This window comes from Colletotrichum phormii, assembly GCF_030913505.1.
Source record: "Colletotrichum phormii strain CBS 102054 chromosome Unknown BDP81scaffold_11, whole genome shotgun sequence".
NCBI classification, from domain to species: Eukaryota; Fungi; Ascomycota; class Sordariomycetes; order Glomerellales; family Glomerellaceae; genus Colletotrichum; species Colletotrichum phormii.
In genome coordinates, this window is record NW_026851453.1 from 638,897 (window position 1) to 661,956 (window position 23,060).

At 53.5% G+C, this 23,060-nt stretch overlaps 9 protein-coding genes across 9 annotated transcripts; 3 read left to right on the forward strand and 6 right to left on the reverse strand.

Annotated features, from left to right (window-relative positions):
• Positions 1–54: 54 nt before the first annotated feature.
• Positions 55–5,076, reverse strand: BDP81DRAFT_349839 (ABC-2 type transporter-domain-containing protein). The gene is made up of 4 exons (XM_060586187.1): positions 4,939–5,076; positions 2,799–4,875; positions 2,592–2,751; positions 55–2,536 (listed from the first exon to the last, which is right to left on the reverse strand). The coding sequence occupies exons 2-4, from the start codon at positions 4,793–4,795 to the stop codon at positions 173–175; spliced, it is 4,521 nt and encodes a 1,506-aa protein (XP_060444717.1). The 5' UTR covers positions 4,796–4,875; positions 4,939–5,076; the 3' UTR covers positions 55–172.
• A 2,521-nt stretch (positions 5,077–7,597) lies between these two features.
• BDP81DRAFT_321020 (heterokaryon incompatibility protein-domain-containing protein) lies at positions 7,598–9,700 on the reverse strand (the record flags this gene model as incomplete). The annotated part of the gene is made up of 1 exon (XM_060584579.1): positions 7,598–9,700. The coding sequence occupies one exon, from the start codon at positions 9,698–9,700 to the stop codon at positions 7,598–7,600; it is 2,103 nt and encodes a 700-aa protein (XP_060444718.1).
• A 644-nt stretch (positions 9,701–10,344) lies between these two features.
• BDP81DRAFT_489212 (uncharacterized protein) lies at positions 10,345–11,162 on the reverse strand. Its single transcript, XM_060595255.1, has one exon. It carries the CDS (start codon positions 11,041–11,043, stop codon positions 10,435–10,437), a length of 609 nt encoding a protein of 202 aa, XP_060444719.1. The 5' UTR covers positions 11,044–11,162; the 3' UTR covers positions 10,345–10,434.
• Positions 11,163–11,888: 726 nt separating this feature from the next.
• Positions 11,889–12,581, forward strand: BDP81DRAFT_450052 (uncharacterized protein; the record flags this gene model as incomplete). The annotated part of the gene is made up of 3 exons (XM_060592475.1): positions 11,889–11,969; positions 12,162–12,198; positions 12,250–12,581. 3 exons carry the CDS (start codon positions 11,889–11,891, stop codon positions 12,579–12,581), a joined length of 450 nt encoding a protein of 149 aa, XP_060444720.1.
• Positions 12,582–13,247: 666 nt separating this feature from the next.
• On the reverse strand, positions 13,248–14,096 carry BDP81DRAFT_394754 (short chain dehydrogenase; the record flags this gene model as incomplete). Its single annotated transcript, XM_060587999.1, has 1 exon — positions 13,248–14,096. The coding sequence occupies one exon, from the start codon at positions 14,094–14,096 to the stop codon at positions 13,248–13,250; it is 849 nt and encodes a 282-aa protein (XP_060444721.1).
• A 740-nt stretch (positions 14,097–14,836) lies between these two features.
• BDP81DRAFT_429061 (peptidase family M28) lies at positions 14,837–16,509 on the forward strand. The gene is made up of 2 exons (XM_060590482.1): positions 14,837–15,778; positions 15,831–16,509. Exons 1-2 carry the CDS (start codon positions 15,135–15,137, stop codon positions 16,345–16,347), a joined length of 1,161 nt encoding a protein of 386 aa, XP_060444722.1. The 5' UTR covers positions 14,837–15,134; the 3' UTR covers positions 16,348–16,509.
• Positions 16,510–16,735: 226 nt separating this feature from the next.
• BDP81DRAFT_375378 (Dolichyl-diphosphooligosaccharide--protein glycosyltransferase subunit Swp1) lies at positions 16,736–18,190 on the forward strand. Its single transcript, XM_060586718.1, has 4 exons — positions 16,736–16,893; positions 16,991–17,189; positions 17,267–17,554; positions 17,654–18,190. Exons 1-4 carry the CDS (start codon positions 16,760–16,762, stop codon positions 17,891–17,893), a joined length of 861 nt encoding a protein of 286 aa, XP_060444723.1. The 5' UTR covers positions 16,736–16,759; the 3' UTR covers positions 17,894–18,190.
• Positions 18,191–18,269: 79 nt separating this feature from the next.
• On the reverse strand, positions 18,270–18,884 carry BDP81DRAFT_450056 (uncharacterized protein; the record flags this gene model as incomplete). Its single annotated transcript, XM_060592476.1, has 1 exon — positions 18,270–18,884. One exon carries the CDS (start codon positions 18,882–18,884, stop codon positions 18,270–18,272), a length of 615 nt encoding a protein of 204 aa, XP_060444724.1.
• Positions 18,885–19,974: 1,090 nt separating this feature from the next.
• BDP81DRAFT_320290 (glycosyl hydrolase) lies at positions 19,975–21,976 on the reverse strand (the record flags this gene model as incomplete). Its single annotated transcript, XM_060584512.1, has 2 exons — positions 19,975–21,414; positions 21,473–21,976. The coding sequence occupies 2 exons, from the start codon at positions 21,974–21,976 to the stop codon at positions 19,975–19,977; spliced, it is 1,944 nt and encodes a 647-aa protein (XP_060444725.1).
• Positions 21,977–23,060: the final 1,084 nt, after the last annotated feature.

A 23,060-nucleotide genomic window follows, 5' to 3' on the forward strand; every position in this document is an offset into this window, starting at 1 on the left:
TAAAACACCACCACCACCACCACCACCACCACTACTACTACTACTACTACTACTACTACTACTACTACTACTACTACTACTACTACTACTACTACTACTACTACTACTACAGAGTCATTTACTGTAAAGTGGTGGATGGTATTGGCGCCTCCTGAAGCGCTTCTGTTGTGACTTAGGCCTTCTTCTTGCCCTTGGGCATGCGAACCAGCCAGTAAAGACCCAGGGCGGCGATAATGTTAACGACAATGTACACCATGCCAATACCAAAGTCGCGCCATCTGTTGTCAAAGTTGGCGCTGATACCCTTGAGGAAGACGTTGGTGTCGGCGATGGTGCAGAATTGGCAGTCTGATGTGGCAGATGGGTCCTTGATGTACCCTCCCATGGCGTTCATGTAACCCTCCATGTAGTTCTCGCAAGTCTGGTTGTTTGTCGGGTCGAAGTGGATGTACTCGTTCGTCGAGCACGTCACCTTGGAGTTTGCCAGACCTGTCGAGATAATTGACGATAACAGGTAGGTAAACGGTGACACCCTGTACATGAAGATCCAGAAGCCGGGCATGGCGGCGGGGCTGGCCAAGACACCACAGAACAGCAGACACATCATGAACAAGACCTGGGCGAGGTTACCACCCATCTCAGCGGTGTCCGTAATGGCGATACAAGCATGGGCGAAGGTGCAGGTGAAGACCATGAACTGCCAGAACAGGAGCCATACGAGACCGGCGCGCTCGCTCTTCTGGCTCGGGTCACCGTTCTCATAGAGACCGACAGGGTAGTAGACGCATATGAACATGAAGACGGACATGAGAGAGTTCCACGGGATCTCGGTGACGATTTGCGACATCATAAACACCTTCCAGCTGTACGTCTTGGAAGGCCGTTCACGAACTTCGTAAAGAGAGCGCTGGGTGACAAAGTGCGGCATTTGTTGTTGCACGAGCTGACCGAAGATGGAGAGAATGTTGAAGATGGCGAACATTTGATTCTGCAAGCCCTGGATACTGAGAGGAGCGTTGAGGAAGACAAGACCGATGAAGAGGGCCACGGAGCAGCAGAGAATGAACTTGGCGTAAAGGTACGAGGGCGTACGCCAGTACTGCTGGTAGACACGGCGAGTGACAATGAGGAACTGATCCCAAAGCGGAGCGGCGAATTCGCGGTGTGCCAACTTCTCTTCCTCGGCGGACAAGTGCTCCTCGGGCGCGCCGTGAGACTTAAGGCGCTGGAGCTCATCCTGAACAGCCTGGTACTCGGGGCTGGACTTCCATGCCTGATGCCAATCGACCTCAGTGTGTGAGCCAGGGGCTGCGCCAATAGCAGAAAGCATCCATTCGGCCGGGTTCTCGCCGGGAGGGCAGGCAGGGGCGCCGTTCCTCTCGAAGTAGGACGTAAGGGTGTGGGAGTTTTCGCCGATATCGCCAAAGTAGACGGTTCTACCGCCCTTTGCCAGGAACAACAGGCGGTCGAAGCGCTGGAACAACATGGCAGACGGTTGGTGAATAGTGCAAAGAATAGACTGGCCGGCCTTTGAGAGCTTCTCAAGCAGATCCAGGATAGCCCAAGACGTTTGCGAATCCAATCCAGAGGTAGGTTCATCGACGAAAAGAAGTAAGGGTGGTTTGGCAGCCAGCTCAACACCAATGGTAAGTCGCTTGCGCTGTTCGACGTTCAATCCCTCGCCGAGCACGCCCACGACGGCTTCAGCGTAATCCTGCATGTCCAAAAGCTTGATGACTTCGTCGACGTATGCCAGCTTCTCAGCGCGAGGGGTAGTGGCCGGCTGTCGCAACAGAGCACTGAATTCCAATGCCTCACGAACAGTGCTGGTCTCGAGATGCAGATCCTGTTGCTGAACGTAGCCAGTACGGCGTTGGAAGGACTGGTCACGGATCTTTCCATCGACGAGCATCTCTCCGGTAATCACGCCCATGGAGACACGGTCTGCCAAGCAATCAAGCAAGGTGGTTTTGCCAGCACCAGAGACACCCATCAAGGCTGTAAGAGTTCCTGGTTTGACCCAGCCGTCCACGTGGTCCAGAATTCTGCGGGTTTCGGTCTTGATCTTGACGTCGTAGCACACATCACCCCAGTGGAAGACACTGGTGGAGCCTTGGATCGTACCCTCGTTGGCAGAGGCACCTTGTCCGCCCTTCTCGACAATCGTAGCAGGTCCAGAGAGAGAGGATTCGGGGTCGTCCTTGCCCTTGACAGGGGCAGTAACGCCGCGGCGGAAGACAAGAACCTCTCCCTTTGACTTCTTGGCGGCAATGTATTCGGTGGCAACTAAGTACAAGGCGTGGAGGGCAATGATGAAAGCGATGAGGATTCCAACGTTGCGCCACTTGTGGGAGTTGAAGTACTTGTACTGAGAGTTGATGTACCTGTCGCCGTTGACAAAGGCCTCGCCAGGAATGGCACCGACGGTGGAGCAGGCTCTGTTGGCGAGGGTGATGTTCTCGTATCCGGTAACTGCAGGGCTAGGGACGAAGGCGGCACACTCAAAGTCCCGGTTGTGGAACTCGTTGATCATAAGCTACAGGGTGGAGGTGTCAGTTCATGTTCACTTGACAGCGGGGATTGCAACATACCGATTCGAATCCGTACGCGACAGGGTCCAAGTAGTTGATCCATCGGCACCAGCCAAGCATGTAATCGACGGGAATGACAAATCCAGTGAAGATGACCAGGGCGAGAATCAAGATGGACGCGGGAACCATGGCCTGCGACAATGTGCGGGACAGGGAGGCACTGATTGACGTTAGACTCACTCACGTTGTGGGATGAAGCTGACTTACATGGATCTGAAGAGACCAGACATGGAAAGCACCATGAGGAATGTGGTTAACAGGAAGAAAAAGAAGTTGCCGGGTTCTCTATTGAGGTTCGTCATGAAGTAGATGATCAAGTCGTAGCAGATGGTATTGGTGATCTTGTATGGCATGTCCACCAAGACAGAGGAGAAAGCTTCCGCCGAGGAGTGGTAGAATGCGTAACGACGTTGTTTCTCAACGATGGGCCGTTGGGCGTATTGCGTGAGAATTTCGAGGGCACTGGAGAACGCATTGGCGAGAATGGCAACGAAGAGAACCGCGGATCGACTGTAGAAGGAGGACGTGTTGTTCGGGAGGTTGTAGAACAGGGAGGACATGATCAGAGCCGTGCATGAATTGGCGATCAAGGAGAACAGGGTCAGACTGGGATCGCCCTGGAGGAGCTTGAAGCCACGCCAGAGACAGAGCTTGACTTGCTGGCCGTAGGAAAGAATGAAGGGAGACTTGAGGCGCTGGTTCTTTGCCTGGGCCGACTGCTTCTGGTTTCTGAAGACTTCGGCATCCGGGCCATCGAGAGGGTGATCCGCCTTGTACTGCTCAATCTTTTGCTTGAGAGCCGCGCACTCGCGACTCTCCTTCCAGCACGCAGCAAACTCATCAGGCGTGCGCGGTACGCGAGACTCCCGGCCAGGACGAACGACACGCTCAGTAGGTGCTGTCATGGAAGTCAGGAAGTCAGGCGTGGTCTGACGGGCTGGGCACTCGAAGCCGAGGTTGATGAAGTACTGGCGAGCTTCGGTGGCGGGGCCAAAGAAGATCTGACGTCCCTCGTAGAGAACGGCAACCTTGTCGAACAAATCGTAGGCACTCTGAGGCGCCTGGTAGATGGAGACGGCGCATGTCTGGCCGAACAGTTCCGACTGCAAGCGGAGGGTCTTGCAAAACTCCACAGCGTTGGCAGAGTCGAGACCTCTGGTTGAGTTATCCCAGCATTGCAAGGGAGCATTTGACAACGTCGCCTCGGCAATCGTCACACGCTTGCGCTCTCCGCCAGAGACACCGCGGACATAGTTGTCACCCACGCGGGTGTTGACAGTGTGGCTGATGCCGTACATGGCCATGACGACGTCGCGGAGATGGTCGCAGTACTGGTTGGCGGTGACACCGGGAGGCAGGGTCCGGGGGCAGCGCGCACGGGAAGCGAACGTAAGAGTATCGCCCACGGAGAGTTGAGGGTAGTGAACATCGACTTCGGCAGTGTAGATGGCGTCACCTGCGTGGTGCTTGTGGAGTTCCTTTGCCGAAAGACCTTGGTAGTTGAAGTAGGCACATTCGTCGGTGTAAATGCCGCTCATCTCTCCAGCAATGGTCTTGAGGAAGGTAGAGCAGCCAGATCCTGGGGGTCCAAGAACGACGAGCATCTCACCTGCCTCTACCAGACCGTTGAAGTCGCGAAGAATGTCGATGCGGCGTTGGCCCCCGGTCTTGGAGGTGAGGTTGCGAACAAGGCCGGGGATCTCGAGCCAAACATTGCCGACGTCCTTCTGGTAGTCCGTCTCTTGGCCAAATCCGAAGACGTTCAAGTCCTGGTAGACGAAGCCCGCAGTTCGATATCCAGATCCGTGCTCGTTGGTGACGTTGGCGAGGGTCTTTGCCCACTTGCGAGCGCTGAAGTTCTTTCCGTTCGGGTTGAGGGGTGAGTTGGGGTCCTCGCTGCCGAATAAGGCCATGCTGTTTCCATCGATGTTGACCGCGGAGTGCCGTGTGTACTCGCGGGCCAGTTCTTGCACGATTGATTGCCGACGGTCTAATTCTGTGTCGTTGCCGTCGTCTTCTGAGGTTGACGCGGCAGATCCATCGCCGGCGGCTTTTTCGTACAGAGAGAAGTCGGTAGGTTTCGAAGTCGGGAGTGCTTCCGCGTTCTGAGTGAAAATCGCATCGTGATCGACCACTGTCTTCTGGCTGCCGGCCGGAGACCGGGTCGGCAGGCGAGACTTCTCGTCTGAGTTGAAGGCGGACATATTGTCGGTTGGTGGATTAAGGTATACGGGTGTCCTGAGACGGCTGGCTGATGGAGCGGTTGCAAGTATATCTTGCTATCCTAGAGGCGCGAATCTGTTAGTCCACTTGATCTCTTCCTCACATCAAGCGGATGGAGGCCTACCGGTCAGCATCAACCAGTTGTTCGCTCGGCTTGTCGTGATAGCCGGTGAGTGAACAGTCTCAGTCAGATGAAGAAAAGGAGAATATTATTGTAGGTTGTGTATGTGAAGGGGAGGAGAGCTCAGTAATAGCTTTCGACTGAAGATTCAAAACATCTCATGTGAATAAGCTTAGGTCTAGATTTATCAACATTTCAACGGTGTGTCTCGCTTCCCGTGTGCCCCCGGCCCATAATACGCAAGGGGTCCATCTCAGCATCCGAAGGCTCAAAAGTCGATCCAGAGCCCCGGATCATCCGTGCACCAGATATGCCAGAATCTCACAAGTTGACATAGAGACACGTTGGTTGAGCTTAATTAGGGTATCCAAATTCTTGCATCTAGTCATAGCCTGCAGCCCGTGTGTAAGTGAATGGTGTGGGTCGATGGCGGCGGCTCCCTTAGCGGCGATCATCACGAAAAAGTCCGCAACGTTGTTAGGTAGTCGGAGGTGTGGGGCGGTCCCCATTGATTGTACGGGCTTTCGGAAAGTTAAAGCGACCCGAGCGGGCGCCGTCGACTCCGTACGCTTTTCCGAGAAGTCCAAATTCCCAACGTCTAAAGACGGCCAATGTCCAGACCAAAAAGGCCATCCGTTCGTTTAATCTTTAACTCTTCTTACGTGCCGCACCTTGTTTCCCCGGCTTCTTAGGTACTCGAGACCCCCTTTTTTGACTACATCAATCACCAAAGTATGCAACACTAAATAATAACGACATGGCACGACCACCATGAGGCACAAGCACTGGCACATCACTCGAAACAAACATCAAGAACACTCCCACCTCTTGGAACGATGTGGGCTCCGAGAAATCTTATAGATTCCTCCCCCATTCATCCTGTTCATTGTTACATTCACTTACGCCGATTCTTTAGTCGACCCTCAAGGACCATCGAACGACAATGTTGAGCAGGACACACCAATCCGAAACGGGATGCACGTCACGTTTGGTGACTTTGATGAACCCGCGCTTCGCACGGCATTGGAACTTGGTTGTGACGAAAGGGGCCATCTGTACCGCCAAGGCGGACTTCTTGCTTGTTCGCAAGTGCTAGCTCCAGCTCTTCGGGGTCCGCTTGCAAGGCCGCTGGCAGCACCCTACTCCATTTGTAAGCCGTGTTGTCGCTACGGACTGTGCATATGTGGAGTCTTCGGTGTTCTTGTTCGGGACACTCATCAGAGTGGTTGTCCCCTCCAGGGGTCGTCCCGCACGATCAGATATCAATCTTGCGGTATGGCTCATACTCAATCATATTAGGTTTGCCCACCTCCTTACGTCTCCACGGAAGTCTCTGCAACCAGGGTGCGGACCCAGGGGGCATTCGTCATTGCCACAAGCTAGCGGAGAAAGAAGCCCCTAATCCCGAGGCATCGAAATAGCTTCATCTGCGGCCTGCCAGCAGTCACCAGTGAACACGGCGCAAATCACAGCGCAACTGATCAAACCCACCACTAGGGGGCTGTCCTTCACCCACCGGCGGCAGAGCGGGAGTGGATGCCAGCAGGGCCGGAAACACTTCGATTGGTTCCTCGTCACATCCGCACTTTCTAGAACCTGCCGTCTTGGTCGACGCCTTGTTTGTGACGCTAGCATCCCAATGGCTGCGCCCGGTGGTGTTATCAGGGAATGAGATTCAGGAGACTGCAGGACTCCGTTACACGCCGCAGCCCTGTCGGCCGCTTCCTTGCGCCCGAGCCAGCGACGGATCATGGAGCAGACGGTTCACGGGCGATGCGACGGCCTACCGCGTAAGCGGGAGTTACATCACCAATCTCCCCGACCGAACGGTGTCCGACGCGGCATGTAATGCCAAGCCGTACAAACACGCCCACGCAAGATTCGTCAAAGATACGAAGACGCCTGCAAATCAGCCTCAGGGGAGGTTACACTCAACCTCCCAAACAAGCAACAACTTTGGAAGGATACTCGATAAGCTCGGATTCGACATCTCATTTCGTACCAGTGACGCGGTCAGCTTCTTTGGCTCTCCTCTCGCCAACCACCGTCGCTCGTCCTTCAGGCTGGGTCGGCGCTCACCAACACATAGTCCGACGGTTCCTCTCCTCTCGCTGACCACTACGGACACGAGCCGCCTATTGATGTATTTGTGAGAACAGACAGTCAGTATGGGAGGATAGACGGTGAGTATTGGGGAGAAAATCATCGATTTGAGAGTACAAGCAATCGAACGCAGACCACGCTCCTGAGAAGTTTGCTTGAGGTAAGTGGAGTCGATACAATGGACCATTGATTTCCCTTGTAGCACAAACATTCCGAGAGGTGGCCGATTGCTTTTTGCAGAGAAACGGATATTTCTCCACAAACACCAATCACCAAAGTCTGCCGCCTTATTGGCCACCTTGACGTTGCTTTCGACCTCGGATCGGTACTTCCAAGCGGAAGTGAAAGATGATGATTGCTTTACGGTTGCTGAGCAGTGGATGAACTCAAAAAGAACGTCGATAACGAGTCCGGAGAAGAAAATATGAACCAGAAGCAGTAAGTAATTAGGAAAGACTAAACAATTCTGACGTATCTTTGAAGTCTTGGAAACGCCCTCATCGGTGTTCTCCTAGTATCACTACATGATACATCATTCCACCCCCTTCGCGCCCACTCTTCAGCGCAATCTGAACTTTCGTTCCTTCCTTTCCCCCTTTCTCCACTGATCAATCGCTCTCCCGTACATGAAGCCGTTGAGATAAGCGTCTCCAACGTAGCGATAACCCCCGTCGCTCCCTTCTGGACGGATGATGATAGGGGTAGAACAACCAAACGGCACAACAATGACATCGCCGACAGCCATGTAGCCTGACCCCATCCCGAGGCGGCCTTCTTTCGTCACATAGAAACAACGCCCTCTCATACGGTCCCCAAAGTGTTCTTGGAGAAACTGTCGTCGATCCTGGGGTCCGATCGTTGTTGTAGCGTGGACGTATTCCTCGAGTTCCCGGTCAAGAGGGAGCTCAGGCAGGCGTTCACGCAGCAAGGATGCGAAGACGTGGTTGCAAGCCGTCACCCAGTCCTTAGGATTGTTCACTTCCGAGGGCACTTGGTTAAGACAAAGCGCTCGGAAGAAGTGATACTGGTTGTCAAGCTTTTCTCCTTTGTATTGTCCCAGGAACAATGCCCTCCAATGGACAAACGCCATTAGGTAGTCGGCCAGCTTTCCTAGAGGGCCAACCGCAATACCATGAACTTCGATGGTATCGATTTCGACGCCACTCAACTCCAGCAAATTGCCATCCAAGACAACTTTTGCCTTCTGGCTTAAAGATGCCGAAAACTTTGAAGAGAGGTTCATGGCGCCCATGGCCTTTGTGCCAGGATTATGTGACCAGTCAGGGACCCAAGAAGGGAGGCTAGCGTTGTTCGCGTGCAGTGGATAATGGATAGAGTCGCAAATGACATCCAAACGTCCTGTGGTTGACACGATCAAGTCGACAATGTCCGTGTAGATTGACTTGACAGTCGATCCGTAGTCGACTCTGGTATCGTTTCGCAACTCTTCAGAGAGTAGGCCCAGAGTTCCAAACACTTTATCCTTTGGATCAGTCGCATTCTTGGTTCTGCATGCCCTCATTACCTCCAACAAAGAGTACTCCCCAAAGATGAACCCGGTAAGGGATCGACTCTTAGGAAGACTCGAAGGGCCATGATTTGCTAGGATTGCGGCGTAGGTGAAGTGATTTCGCGAAACTCCTGTGTAGGTCTTGCCTTGCTCAGTGCCAGACAAATAACGGTTCAAGACCTTCAAATTGTTCCGGAAGACACTGGCAGCGTCCGTATAAGTTTCCCACGGAAGAACACTGGAGCCACAATAAACCAGGATCTTGCGAGCATTGAAGACCTCTTGAACAACCCACAGTCGGTTCCAATACTCCCTCTCGAATAGGGAGATAACAGCGCGTACTTCCGTCTTCCTTGTGCCCGATGAAATGAGTGGTGTGAAGTCCCTGGCATCTGGTTTCCGGGCCACTTCTTTGAGAAATCTTGTAGCGGAATCGCTCTCATCTGCTTCAGGCCCCAGCCAAATGGCTACAGACTTTGCTAGCCTGTAGATTCTTGTCATGAGTTGTATTTGCTGGGTTTTCTCCGCAGAGTCTTGCTGGTTAATGCTGAGTGCATCTACCCATACGAGAACTGATTCCTGATGTTGTCGAAGGACCCTCAACGCGCCATGGAGGCTGGAAGAAACACGGATTTCTGTACCATCGAGATCTAAGCGTTTGGTGTCTCCCGGATCCCCCCAGGTGTAAGATACGGCCACGTAGTCTGGAGGGCTTGTGATGGATCTGTGCAATATTTCGATCTTGATTGTGGACGTCCTCGTTGGGAGGACTCTGACCAGGCGGAATTCGTCTTTGCCAAGCTGTTTATAATAATAGGTATTATCACTGAGACCTCCGGGTGAGATAGATCGCGGCTGCGAAGCTGACGCTTCAATTGTTACAGCACCGAAGGAAACTTTCTTCCGGTGTAAAGGCCTCTTTTGCTGGGGAGAAAGTGCCTCCGGAAATGGCCTGTCATTGCCAGACGCCACAGCATGAGACACTTCTGTTCCTTTTCCAGGTCCGAATCGTATTTCAGGTGATGACGATCGGGGTGTGGTCTTCTTTTTCTGCCGTGATTCGTTGTCTGAATGATAGCCTCGGGCCGGACGAGGAACGGAAAGATAGCGAAAATCATCTAAGTGAGAGTTTTTGCCGTGCTTGTCTGCCATCTTTGCAGGTTATGATGGTTGCATTCACACAATGCGACAATTCTACAACGACGTGTAGCTCTTGAACGGGGAAAGAGAACAAATATCGCAAAAGAGGGGGTTCAATTCGATATGCAAAGGATGAGAGTGGGTGAGCAGGAGGCTCTATGAATTGATTCGGATTGGAGATACGGGACCACTAAAATCTCACTGTATACGATCTACCCACAAGTTATCGGTAAGCACGGCATCCACAACCTTCCACGGTGTATGTGACATGGTTTCTGCTCATGCTCCTCACGCAACGCAGGCGCCAGGCTTCGTGATACTGCTGGTAAAATTCAACGCAAGAATGGATGTGATGAGAAGTCTCGGCGTCTCGGTTTGAACTCGAATGAGACGGTGTCATCACACCCTACAACCTCAAGACTCCACATTCGAACGTTCAGCTATTGGTAAAGGCATCCCAGTTCTGCTAAGTAGATTGGACATAGAGAATCTATTGAAAGCTATCCATATATCTATAACCTACCCCCCGATATCTTTTCGTACCTTAACAAGAGACGAGAGATTATTGATTGAGACAGATGTCGATCCACAGTCATCTACAGGAGAATAGTAGCCTTGGTGCAGCCTATCAAGCCGTCCCCTATATCCTTTTGTCGGTGACTTGAAACAGAGGAACAAAGTTTCTTTGACAAGATACGGCACCATTGATAGGAGACCTCGGTTCCAAGTTCTTGTAGACTTTTCATCTACAAGTCCTTGTAGTCATCATCGTAAGAACCAAGGAACAGGTTGGTGGCCGCTTTGCCAGCAATCTGCTGAGTAGCCTTCTCAATGTCAAAGAGCTGAACATCCTCAAGCTTGAGACTAAGACGAGAGTCGATTCCGTAGACAACGTTGGCAAGGAAGTTGTAGATGACACCAGATGCGGTCCTGTAAGTGAAGGACACCTCAGCCGAGACGCGGTTGATGGTCGACTCGAAGAAGTTCTTCTTTAACTCATAGCTGCGCATGGAAGCGGTTGATCCAGGGCTTCCACCGACTAAGGGGTTGAGGTGGAAAGTAGTGACTTTACTGGTGGTGTCGACGACGGTCTCGAGGATGAACTTGATGTCGCCGTTGAAGATGACGTTGCCACCCTTGAGGGTGATGGTGAAGAGGTTCTTGCGCTTGGAGGGGGGAAGCTGGCGGACGGCTAGCTCGGTGTTGGGAGCGACTTTAGACGAGGGGCCGGAGAGATCACGCGTTTCCACAACGAAGTCACGCTCAGCCAAGTCGACGGTCTGAACGTCGGTTGGAAGAGCCATGGCCACAGAGGCCAAGGCCACTGCGGTGAAGACGGATGCAGAGAATCGCATGTTGAAATATTGTAGAATGGTCAGATTCAAATGATTGTGTGTTCAAGGAATGAGAGACTGTGGTGATGAGGTGGGAAAAGTTCATTCCTGTGAGGCATAAGAGGCCCCTTTTAAGGCCTGGAGCCAGGCGGCGACAACTTCAACAGAACTCACTCGACTCACGATGATGAAGCATTTCCTACGTGAAGCTGTAGAAAATTACAAACATGCCGAGTCATCCTCACTCCATCGGCTGCGAATGGAATGAGTCTAGAGAGCATTCCGTTGTAAGTTCGAGTTCATGAATCTAGGTTTTTAATTCATAGCATTGGCCTTCCCTAACTCGTATTAGGCATTTAGGCAACTCAGTGTATCTCTCGCTGTATAAATCGTATGCATAGGTCAACTTATCTTTAGGGAAAACCCTACGTGGTAAGACGAACGGTTTCGAACAACGCTAGACAAAGCTTAAACCAGTACACAGGTCTCGGCTGGACCGAGATAACTAACACAAACAGTATAGCTGGTCTTTAGATTTCTGAAAAGTTGACAACAGGCGGCAACTTCTCTCAAAAGCCGTCCAAAAGTATCCCATCGGGGTTTAAGTGCCTCCTTGACCAGCCTAGGAAGGCGGCCGAAATTGCATACTGCATTGAAGTCAAAGGATGCGATGAACAATACACACTTAGCCTGTTCGTGTTCATTTAATACGTTTTCATTGTCAGTTGACTCCTATGCTAAATTTCTAGCTAGGAAGGTATTCGGCGAAGCCTCCTTCCTCGTTTTCGGTTGTCAACCTGTTGCAGAACCACCAGAATGATGCTACGCCAAAAGAGGGTTAAACAAAGCGATTTTGGAAGGCCGAGATGAGGCGAAAGAAACTTACAGAAGGACCTCTACACCATGAACTAGCTTACCAGCTCAAATTGCTCAAGGGGCGCGTGGAGGTAAGATCAATCTGAATGCTCAAACAGCCTCGGTACAGTTCCATCTGGAGGCTAAAGAATTTGCATATAAGTCCCACGATTTTGTCTCTCGAAATATTTGCATACCTGAATCTTGAACAAAACATCCTGCACATATTACAACACACCTTCAGTCAAACTCCTGTCACTCATTTCCACCTTTGTCCTTTGCAGACCAGGCAATCATACAACATCGTCCAAAGTATCAACAGTACGTAGATAGTTCCTACATCTCTTGAACCCCAGTCTAACATATGCACAGTGCAGTTCAGCTCTCTCACCTTCGCCGTCCTCCTCTGCGCGGCTTCGGGCACACTTGCCCAGAACCAGCCAAAGGACAAGTACAAGTGCTATGTGCCTTTCGATACTTGCAGCAAGCCCATCCCGGCTGAGCTGAAGGCTTCGATGGCCAAGGAATTCGGTGCCCGCAGCGAATGCCGATTGACGGAAGTTGTCTACTACGGCGCCCCCGACGCCGCGATTGAGGGCGTGTACTGCGAGCCTGGTCCCGTTCGTAGCATGGGTGGGACGTTCCGCTACTCCGTCGGGCGTGTTTCTACCGTTTGCCATTCAAAGTGCGAGATCTGGGGCTAGACACACATGAGAAACTATGGTGTCCGAAATACTCAGGTTCACTTGCGGTAGTGAGATGGCTGGGTGGTTTAGGATAGATGGTCCGAATTCAATGTTTGCCTCGATTTTCTTTCCAGACTATTCAGAACTCGTTGGGCATTTTGTGTGATCATGTCTTACTTGAGAATGCTGTGTTGGCCACCGGTCGTTGATCTCGAGTGGTCTGATTCGTCGCTCCAGGCGTTGTATAGGGCCATCATGCTTTACGTGAGTCATGAGATGCATGATGTTGATGGTGAAAACGTATAAGCTTTGAAATAAGCATTTGCCAAACAACTTCTTAATGTTATCCGCTAGCTTTCCAGCGTCCGGACAAATGAGATACAAAATAGAGCTTCAATTTGTCATAAACTCACATTTCTCCTTTACGAAGACCACATGTCACACACCAAGAGGATAAAGGTATCCTTTCAAGAGGCTGAACTTAAGATCAGCGACCATTATGAGATGGTTCGGCTGAGAAATTTCAAAGGGTCATGTATTCATCCAGTCGGCATCTGGTAAATTGAATAAACGTAATGGTACTATTTGCATGCTAGAACGCCATCTCTTTGTTTCTCCCACCATGGCCGTCGTCTTGATAACCAACCCATAAACCTCTGGAGAGCCCATCGGGTGACCTAGACTCTAGAAATCGGTCGAAGCAGAGATCGACTCCCACTCATCAAGAAGAGCCATGGTGCTCTTGCATTTCTCGCGAATGACTGCGAGGCAATCAGTGCCCAAAGCCAGCCTTTGAGGGATCTCACGGCCCTCAGCAACTCCAGACTTGGTCAGAACATCGACGACCACGCGCGCACCCTTGATCGGGTCACCAGGCTGGTTGTTGTCGACAGTCTCCAGCAGCTTCCTAACTTGGCCCGCGGCGCTCTCGGTATACGCATCGACAGACTGCTCAACCTTGATGCGGGCGCCGGGGTTCAGGAACCCGGTACGGAAGTAGCCCGGCTCAAGGATGCAGACGTCAATACCAAACGGCTTCAGCTCATCGTGGAAGCCTTCGGTGAGCAGGCTGACGGCAGCTTTGGTAGAGCAGTACATGGCAAAGGCCGGGCCGCTCTTCCAGCTGCCGAGACTGCCAATGTTGACAACGGCACCGAAGCGCTGGGCGCGGAGGTGGGGAGCCACTGCGCGGGAGACCTTGAGAGTGCCGAGGACGTTGGTGTTGTACTGGTCAAAGACTTCCTTGGCGTTGGCCTCCTCGATGGTGCCTTCGAGGATGTAGCCGGCGGAGTTGATGACGTGGGTCACTTTGCCGTGGAGGGCGAAGGCCTTGTTGACCGTTTCTGTGATGGTGGCCTCATCGGCGGTGACGTCCAGAGGGAGGAGATTGGCGCCTGCGGAGGCAAGGTCAGAGAGCTTGGCTGGATTGCGGGCGGTTGCAATGACGCGGTGGCCGCGAGAGAGAGCTTCTTTGGCGATGGCAAGGCCGAATCCTGAAGAGGCGCCAGTGATGAACCAGACTGGGGAATCCATTTCGAAGGTGAAGTTTTATGGTTTGAGTAGTAAAGGAGGATTCGATGGAGTAACAAAGGTGATGAAGGTTTGTATTGCGGTCAAGAAAGATGTTGTTAATGTTCTGATGGGTCGATGACAATGAAGCACCATACCTCAAGAGAAGCGGAGGCAATCTGTCTATTATAGCCCGTTCATCTGAATATCTCAAGTCTCCTTCGATTGTTCTGTCACCGAGAGAGGGCAATCATCCTCCTGCATGTCAGATCCATAGAACTCGACCATCACTCAAGCCACTCGGCGATAGAGGCACCGCAGTGGTCTATCATTGACCTGTACGACACGGAGATTAGAATCAAAAGGCCCTTGCCAAGTGATGCCAAAGGTTTCATGCCGCAAGGCCTTTTTTTAGTCCAACTTGAGGGGTTGGACTGTGATCAATGATCAAGAGATGTTTCCGCGACGGTCTTCAGTGTAAGTGACGTTGGGTGTTAACGCCGACGGATTTGTGGAGAAGATGCCGACCATCGGGGATAGGCGATGTGGTCCATCCGTTGGAGATTAGAGTGCATAGTCATGGACTAAGGCTAAGACTACCTTAGGTCCTTCGATGATTGGACCTCGCCGTCAGCCAGTCTTTTGCGAGCTGTTGTTGATCAGATACCTTGAAGAATGTTTGCGACGACGGCTTGGCCTTGCGTGCCGGTGCCGTGTGTCAAGTGCAATGTTGACAACCCAAACCCCAGAATTCCTCTAGCGTTTCCCAGGCGGCGTGCGGAGCGGTGGATCTGGCTCCGTGAGTGGAGCCTCCCTAACGGCACATTTCCACCTCGACCACTCTATGCCCCGACCACTCGGCGGGGACCTCGTGGGACCTGAGTCGCATTGCATCTCAGGGTCTTTGACAGAACACATTTCTCCCCGCCCAACATGGCGGCGGTCGCAACCTAAACACATTGCGCAAAGAGAAGCCGTCGGGCGCTTACCTATCGAACAACCCAGATCACAGTCCCAGAGCAGCATGAGCCTGCTGCGCCCGACCTGGCCGCCGTCACCACAATGGGTCTTCTGAACTCCCTCCCGAAGCTACCCCTCGTCGGGTCGATCCTCATAGTCCTCTGCTCGCTCTTCACCCCCACGACCGCCTACACCGAACTCGGCGACGAGGCCCTTCGCGCGATCCCCTCGGGTGGCGACGGTTTCAACATCGACACCGGCGCGCTACTGGCCCCCATCCTCATCCCCCGCGTCCCCGGCACCCCGGGCTCGCTCAAGGTGCAGCAACACTTTGTCGACTTCTTCCGCGCCAACCTGCCCGAGTGGATCATTGAGTGGCACAACTCGACATCCAAGACGCCCGCGACCGGAGATAAGGAGATACCCTTCACGAACCTCATCTTCCGCCGCGACCCTCCGTGGGCCAAGGGCGGAGACGTCGAGTATCTGACGCTCGTCGCGCACTATGACAGTCTGTACCACCCGGAAGGGTTCATTGGGGCGATTGACAGTGCGGCGCCTTGCGCGATGCTGCTTCACGCGGCGAGGAACATTGAAGAGGCTCTGGTGAAGAAGTGGAAGGCGATGGAGGCCTCGGGTGACGCTGGGAGCGGGCTCGAAGAGGAGAAGGGAGTCCAGATCATTCTGCTTGATGGAGAGGAGGCGTGGGTGTCGTGGACTGATACAGATTCGCTCTATGGAGCCAGGTATGTTGGTTGAATCTCTGCATGACTAGTCTGTTTGTCTAACATCCTCTAGGGCGCTCGCCAAGAGCTGGGAAGACTCTGTTCACCCTGATGGTCTATACAAGACTCCTCTTTCGTCCATTAGCCTCTTCCTTCTCATCGATCTCCTGGGCGCCCCTAATCCCCGGATACCATCTTACTTCCCTTCCACCCACTGGGCCTATAAGAAGATGGCAAAGATTGAACATCGCATGCGCCAACTAGATGTCCTCGAAACCAAGCCGAAACACCCCTTCCTGACGGATAGGAACAAAGAGAAGGTCGGCTTCGGCGGTGGTTATGTTCTGGATGACCATGTACCATTCTTGCAGCGGGGTGTCGAGATCCTGCACATTATCCCCACGCCGTTCCCTGACGTGTGGCACAAGATTGAGGACGACGGTGCTCACCTAGACCTGCCAACGGTACGGGACTGGGCGCGTATCCTTACGGTTTTCGCGGCAGAGTGGATGGAGTTGGATGAGCACCTACCCAAGCAGATAGAGGGTGAGGCTGCTAGCGAGTCTAGCGACGTCAAAGACGAACTATGATTTTTGCAGTTTGAAGCGATGCATGTAGACCGTATACTTAGATAGCGCTTTGGTTTCGAGATCTCATAGTAATAAGTTCGTTGCATGGCCTTGACCAGGCAGCATGGCATTTTCAATTTCAATGTCTTCAATGAGAGATTCGCTGCAAAGAGATCACCTATTGTTTACTCGAGATGAAAGTGTCTGAGGTATTCGAAGTAAACTATGCGTGAGAATGAAAGGCCATTGTCTGTACTGTGCAGAAGACTGTGCTAACAACGATTGCACCGTCTGCAGGGTCCCGCTATACATGGACCGTGCACAGTCGGTAGTTCGTAATGGACACGAAAGCTGTCCATAAGTGAACTGCCTGTGATGTGAAGCTCCCAAGCCCAAGCTAAAGCTGCCACAGACAAGCATCCTCAGCAGCACAATGCGATTCCTCAACTCCCTGACGCCAGCCCTCGCGCTGTTTGCGGCCGGTGCCGCGCAGGCCACCTCATCATGGGGATTCGACAGTGCCACCGTCTCAATTACTGGCAAGGGCAAGGATGCCACCAAGGAGAAGTGAGTTACGCTTTCTGGAAGCTCTGGTGGGAAGGAGGAAACAAGGAAGCCGTGATGCAAGAGAACCTCAATTGCTGACGAATTGCCCACCCAACAGGTTGAGCGCGACCTCTCCCCTCAAGACTGCCCTCTCTCTGGGAGCCAAGGATACTCTCAAGGTCATCTTGACGGCCAAGGAGGGCGACAAGGCCAAGCGCCCGCACCAGGCCTTCCTGATCCTCAAGGAGACCGAGTCTGGCCTTGAGGCCCCCTTCCCCCTTGAGCTCAAGGACACCGGCCGCGGCGTCGTCGACATTGTACGTTCCCAGTTCCCCATTCTCCTCTAAATCCTCAATGGCAAAGCAACAAGGCTAATTCTCGTGAACTACAACAGGCCCAGAAGGACCTGCCCGTCCAGCTCCTCCTCGCCAACGAGCCCCTCAAGGCCAGCATCGTCATCGGCTCCTTCGGCGCCGCCAAGGCCCTCGAAACCACCCTTTTCGACGTCTCCGTGACCCGCGACGCAAGCGCCGCCGCCCCGACCTACGACGCTCCCCTCCGCTACGGCAAGCAGCCCGAGATCAGCCACATCTTCCGCGAGGACCCCCGCAGCCCTCCCAAGATCATCTCGCTGGCCTTTGTCATTGCCGTTCTGGCCACGATTCCCGTTCTCCTCATTGGCGTAAGTTCTCGTCCCTGGCATGTTTCTGTTTCCCATTGGAAAGGAACAGTGTGTCCTGTAACATTAACATGTAACATTGACTGACATCCCATCCTGTAGTGGCTCACTCTCGGTGCCAACGTCAACCACATCCAAAAGGCCCTCGGCGCTGCGCCTCTCTCCCACGTCGCCTTCTTCGGATCCATCGTCGCCATGGAGGGCGTCTTCTTCATGTACTACAGCGCCTGGACCCTCTTCCAGACCCTGCCTGCCGTCGCCATCGTCGCGACCTCCATCTTCCTGAGCGGCACCAAGGCCCTCGGCGAGGTCCAGAGCCGTCGTCTCTCCGGTCAGCGGTAAATGTTGTCTCGTAGGAGTACTGCATTTTCTCAAAGAACAGAGCATGACCATCCGCAGAAGTGTGGGTGAGAGGCAAGCCAACGGGCAAACGTCATGAGGCTGCTTGCCAGGTCATGCAATGCCATGCCAGGGTAAAGGTTCTAGGTCTTGGCACAAAAGTTAAGGGGGCTAAGATGGGGTATGGAGGAAAGTGAAAGCCCCAATTGTACATCAGCATTCGTCACGACAGCATCTGAGCATCTGTGAATTAGACAAAGACCAAGAGTCAAATAAAAAGGGTGATTTCGAATCAGAAAAGATGATATCCAGGCTGTCTAAAGGTATCCTAACGCCACGCTCGCTCTACTCATTGCACAAAGGAAATCGTCCTAGGCATTCAAGCCTTCTGGCCCTGCTTCTCATCACCATTTCCCAAAACCTCCACACTCCGACTCGCCTCATTACTAACACTAAAAGACGAAGGTCCAGCAGCAGAGTATGCAGGCGGCGGCACATCATCCCCCGTCGAAGCCCGCCTCCTCTCCCCAACGCCCTCCTCCTGAGCAGAAGACGGTCCGGCGCGGGGCATGTTGTTGCTGTCGTTGCCGCTGTTGAAGCACCCCTGCTGCTGCTGCTGTTGATAAGGCCCAGCAGCAACACCCATAAACCCAGCAGTATCATACCCGTACCGCTCCCTCCTCCCACCGCGCTGCTGCGCCCTCATCGCGTAGATGACGGCTTTCCGCTCGTCTCTCGCGGCCCTGCGCTCGCGCTTGGCCTCGCGGCCTTTGCCGAAGGGGAGGGCGACTTTGCAAATGCCGCAGGGCTGGCCATCGGGCCCGGTGTGGTTGTGGCCTTCGTGGGGACCGGTGACGGCTGAACCGGGGGCACCGGGGGCCGCGCCGGGGGTTATGACGGGGGATTGGTTGTTGTGGTTGTGGTTGTGGCTGTAGGGGTTCCGGCCGGCGGCGGCGTGGACTACGGTTGAGACGAGGCCGGTGATGAGACCCATTGTGTGAGGTAATGTGTTGCTTTGCTGTTGAAGTGGAGGAGGCTGGAAAGCTTGTTGATGGAGCTTGCTGTAGGTTATGGTTGTTGGACTGATGGATTGTTGCTGGGATGTGGTGAAATGCTTCAATAATGTATCTGTGTTGGTCTATCTGAGAAAAAAAAGAGCCTTGAAGTTTGCTGTTCGATGCTTGATGATGATGCTTGGTGATGCGCTTTCGATGCTCTTCCAAATACCAAACTCCAAACCATCGGGAACTCTCCCAGTCTTTATATCGTGTTCCCTCCACGCACAATAACAACGAAGAGGGGAGACTACCACCCATCATTCCCATCTCGATTCCAACAAGCCCATATCGGCGCCCTCCAAGCTTCTTCCCCCATTGGGAAACCGATTCGAAAGCGTTCCCCAGAGCCCAGGAGGCGCATGGCGTTCTGGCGTAACGACCAGCAGCGAATCTCCTGCCAAGCCACGGCAGCCATGTGGAGCAGTCCCGGCACCGTCCTGCCGGATCCGCCCAAGTCAACCACTCGAAGCGGCCCTGGCGAACCCCGGGCCTCTTTCGATCAAAGGTGCGAGGGTGTTAGTTAGCCTCCTGCACTCCTTCAACTCCCAGGCCCCCTAGATGGATGGCTGAGCAGCCACGCAATGGAGCTGCTGCGTGACGAGAGGGGGGGATGTAAGCATGTCAGCATCGTTCGCAGTCGGCTAAGCGACCAATGATGGCTGGGTTGGTACGATCTTAGCGTGGTCAGGTACGGCGCAGCAGTCGTAGTCTTGATAGCGTCCCGCGGGTGGTAAGACATCCTGGAAAGTAAGTTAGTGGGGTAGGATGAATGGTGCTTCATCGAGCACGGTGTCTCCGGTAGAGCAAAAAGCACCCTCGACCACGATATGCGAATGCGGAGAGGTGAGAAGAACAAGCAGTAGTATCCCAAAGGAAGGCCGGCGCAACCGGCCGGCGGCTATGCCATGCGTGCGTAAATACAGGGAAGGACTTCTTCGTCTATACTCGTAGGCCAAAAAAAGGCAAATAGCTAGATAGGTAGCCAAATTCACATGATGCATATCTTCATCGTCGTCTCGTCTGCCGCTATGGGTCGTACGTTCCATTGGACGCCGCTACGAGCTCCCACCAGGCCCGCATCAAAGCCATTCCGCCGTTCTGCGTCTCCGGAGTCCTACCCCGGCCGCGGTCGTTCGGATCACCGGTTGCTGCCGTCGTCTTCACATACCGTTCGGATCCGTCATCGTCCACTCCGTGAGATACCTGTCGACCAGAACCCCCCAGAACCTGCTGTCCGGAGTGTTCCTCGTCACTGACCAGGACGTAGCTCTTTTTCTGGTTCCTGAGCGCCTCGCCATTTGGAGCCCATACCTTGTCCGGTTTCCCATGGGCCCAAACACCGTTATCTGGCAACCCGTAGTTACGGTAATCGGTCACGTTGGGTGCGCCGTGTGGAATACCGTCCGTCTGCATTGTCGGCGCGGTTTTCAGGAAAATGCCTGCTCCCCACCACGTACCGAACCGACCTTCCCTGTCCTTAGTCAACAAGGCCGCTTTGGCATTGTGCTCAACCCATTTCAGATAGGCCTGGCAGGCCGATGCGTGGGTCGTCTTGACCTGGTCGTACGCTTTTGCGTTGACAGTCATGCCGCGCTCAACAATGGCGGCGTCGAGTGGTTGGCAAAATGTTACAAAGTGATGGAAGAAGATGCCCTTGAAGGTTTGCCCGTCCTGGGAGCAAGTCGCGCTAGCGTCGCAGGTTTCTTCCATGACGCCTCCTCGGCCCAGGCCTCGCCAGGGAGGCAAGTAGCCCGGAGGGAGCTCTGACAGGTCATCAACTGGCTGGTTGAGCCTCAAATCCCAGCCGGAGGCCTTGATGACGTTTTGGATCAGCCTATGCCCATCTTCCAAGTAAGAAGCACTGCCTGTGGCGGCAAATAGGCCTCTTTGGCCAGTCAAGAGCACCCCCTGGTTATAGGTGAAGACAGCTTCACTGCGTTGATCACACTTGGTGTTGCCCGGTTTGGACCTATCAACGTGATAGCCATCAACATAGAGACCGGCATGGTTGGTCATGTTGACGCCAGTGAGCCATCTGTAGCCTTCAATGGCAGCGGCGAGGTACTTGGGCTCTCGCGTGGCCTCTACACCACTGGCGCGGTTGATCCATGGCGTGGTGTTGTTATCACCAGGGAACCAGAGGTACATTGAGATCGAGGCCGCAATCCAGAGTTCGTTTGTGATGGCGTTTTTGTAGGGCTCCAATCTTGGGTTCCAGTTCATACCGCCGTCGCAGAGTCGTGTATCCCACCCCTTGGATCCAAGGTCCCAGAAGATTCTAGCTCGGTGAGCAAACGAGGGTATCCAATATTGCCCATGCCAGGGCCCATTTGCTAAAGCATCTCCCAGGCCCGGGGTTGCGCTCTCGTTGAGGCCTTCCCGGTGATAGAAAAGCTCTGAATGTATGTCAATAAACTTAATGGCGTCGATCCAACCGAGGACAACCCAAAGAATGTCGTCAAAAGCCTTTGTACTTGTCAGCATGCGCTGCTTGGGGCAAATGCTGAGGGGGCCGTAGACACACCTGATGGCGGATCGCAACGTCGTCCTGGCCAAAATATGAGGCCACTAGTTGAGTGAAGAAGGTATCAATGAGGTTTCTTTTGGCTCCTTTATCACCGCTGCCCCCAATATCGAGGACAGCCAATGCTTGCGAAAGCGAGGTCAACGAGCCCGACAGCATTGTTTCCATGACGGCCGCAGTCCAGTCGATGGCTTCGGGCCATGTTCCCTGATCCGATACGAAGAAGCCATGTTGCATTACAGTTAGAGCTTCAAAGGTGGCCTCGAGTGGCTCGTCTTTGGCCTTGGCCGTATAAGCAGTAGCTTTCCTTTCAACCTGTGGGGTTTCTAGAAAGGTCGTGGGCTGTTTCGGTTCGCAATCGGTCGGAAGCTGGGTTTCGGCATAGAAGATGGGGCAAGGCGTCTTGGGCGCATTCGGAGGAGTCGCAACGAGGGCTATTGCGCACGTAGCAAGCGCAAGCCCCGAGAGGCAAGCCTCGGGTAGTCGGAGGATTAATCGAACCATGATGGAAGAATTGGTATCAAAATACAAGGATAAGACAGCTGGGTTGATGATGCCGAGCAATCAGCTCTAGAAAAGGCCGCTCATGTATAGAAGCGCTCTGCCATGTTCAGAAGGACTTCGCAATCGCCGAGGCGGGAATTCAATGATGATAATATGCACAATGAATAGGCGAACTTGTAGAGAGAGGGCACGCGACGAGGGAAGATGCGAAGGGACGATGCGATGCAAGCAGCAATACGGGAAGCCAGTGGAAAAGCTGGGGAAGAGCAAGACAAACGGCGGCCGGGCGAACTGCGGGAAGGAAGCGAGCGATGGCGCAGGGCTCTTTGGCGATGGACGGCCCAGAGTCGAGGGCTAAGCCAAGCCCGTTTTCGCAGGAAAACCTTGGAGAAAAAAAAGATCCACCTGCACGAGGCAGATGGACCCCTCAAAGTCCCCTCAAGACTCTAGTGGTCGCAGAATGGCGCACCGAGAGGTCACAGAACTGACAGAAGTGGGTGGTGCAAGCGGTGCGTGGTGGTCACCTCCCCTCCTCCCACTATCCACCCGACGTTCACCATCCCTCGGAAAGGTGGCGGCCACTAGAACAAGTTCATGCGGGGCATTTTGGCGGCGCCAAGACCCTGCGCTCTGTCCTGTCAGTCTGTCACTGCCCTCACTGCCCTGGACAATGAGGGGAGAGAATCGGTGCATTTCCTTTGCCGATCAAGTACGGCTACCCGATGAAGAAGACTTGCAGCAATCAATATGGTGTACCTTGCCTCTGTGTCTCTGTCGCAGTGATAGCCATGTGTCCAAAGAACATTCTACCCACTAGATGAATAGAAGGATAGGTATGGCTTCCCTACGAAGCAATACGTACCATGCACAAGACTAGCTGTGCATGAACCGTTCCACGATTCCCAGCCTCTTCGGCGGTGTAAGGAAGCCAAACCGACGCCCACGATGGCACGGCACCGCCCACAGTCGGCGTGATCACCTGCCGATATCTGGCGACCAAGTCGGTGGACCTGGTGACTCGCGTCTTGTGCTCACGGACAGGACCAAGAGCAGTCATATCCCAAGCAGATATAGGCGGTTATAG

Coding starts and splice junctions, on each gene's coding strand:
- BDP81DRAFT_349839 (XM_060586187.1), bottom strand. CDS start 4,795: ATGTCCGCCTTCAACTCAGACGAGAAGTCTCGCCTGCCGACCCGGTCT. Junction 2,752..2,798: donor TCTGGTCTCTTCAGATCCAT/GTAAGTCAGCTT, acceptor AACGTCAATCAG/TGCCTCCCTGTCCCGCACAT. Junction 2,537..2,591: donor TCGCGTACGGATTCGAATCG/GTATGTTGCAAT, acceptor TCCACCCTGTAG/CTTATGATCAACGAGTTCCA.
- BDP81DRAFT_489212 (XM_060595255.1), bottom strand. CDS start 11,043: ATGCGATTCTCTGCATCCGTCTTCACCGCAGTGGCCTTGGCCTCTGTG.
- BDP81DRAFT_429061 (XM_060590482.1), top strand. CDS start 15,135: ATGGGTCTTCTGAACTCCCTCCCGAAGCTACCCCTCGTCGGGTCGATC. Junction 15,779..15,830: donor GATTCGCTCTATGGAGCCAG/GTATGTTGGTTG, acceptor AACATCCTCTAG/GGCGCTCGCCAAGAGCTGGG.
- BDP81DRAFT_375378 (XM_060586718.1), top strand. CDS start 16,760: ATGCGATTCCTCAACTCCCTGACGCCAGCCCTCGCGCTGTTTGCGGCC. Junction 16,894..16,990: donor AAGGATGCCACCAAGGAGAA/GTGAGTTACGCT, acceptor CCCACCCAACAG/GTTGAGCGCGACCTCTCCCC. Junction 17,555..17,653: donor TTCCCGTTCTCCTCATTGGC/GTAAGTTCTCGT, acceptor CCCATCCTGTAG/TGGCTCACTCTCGGTGCCAA.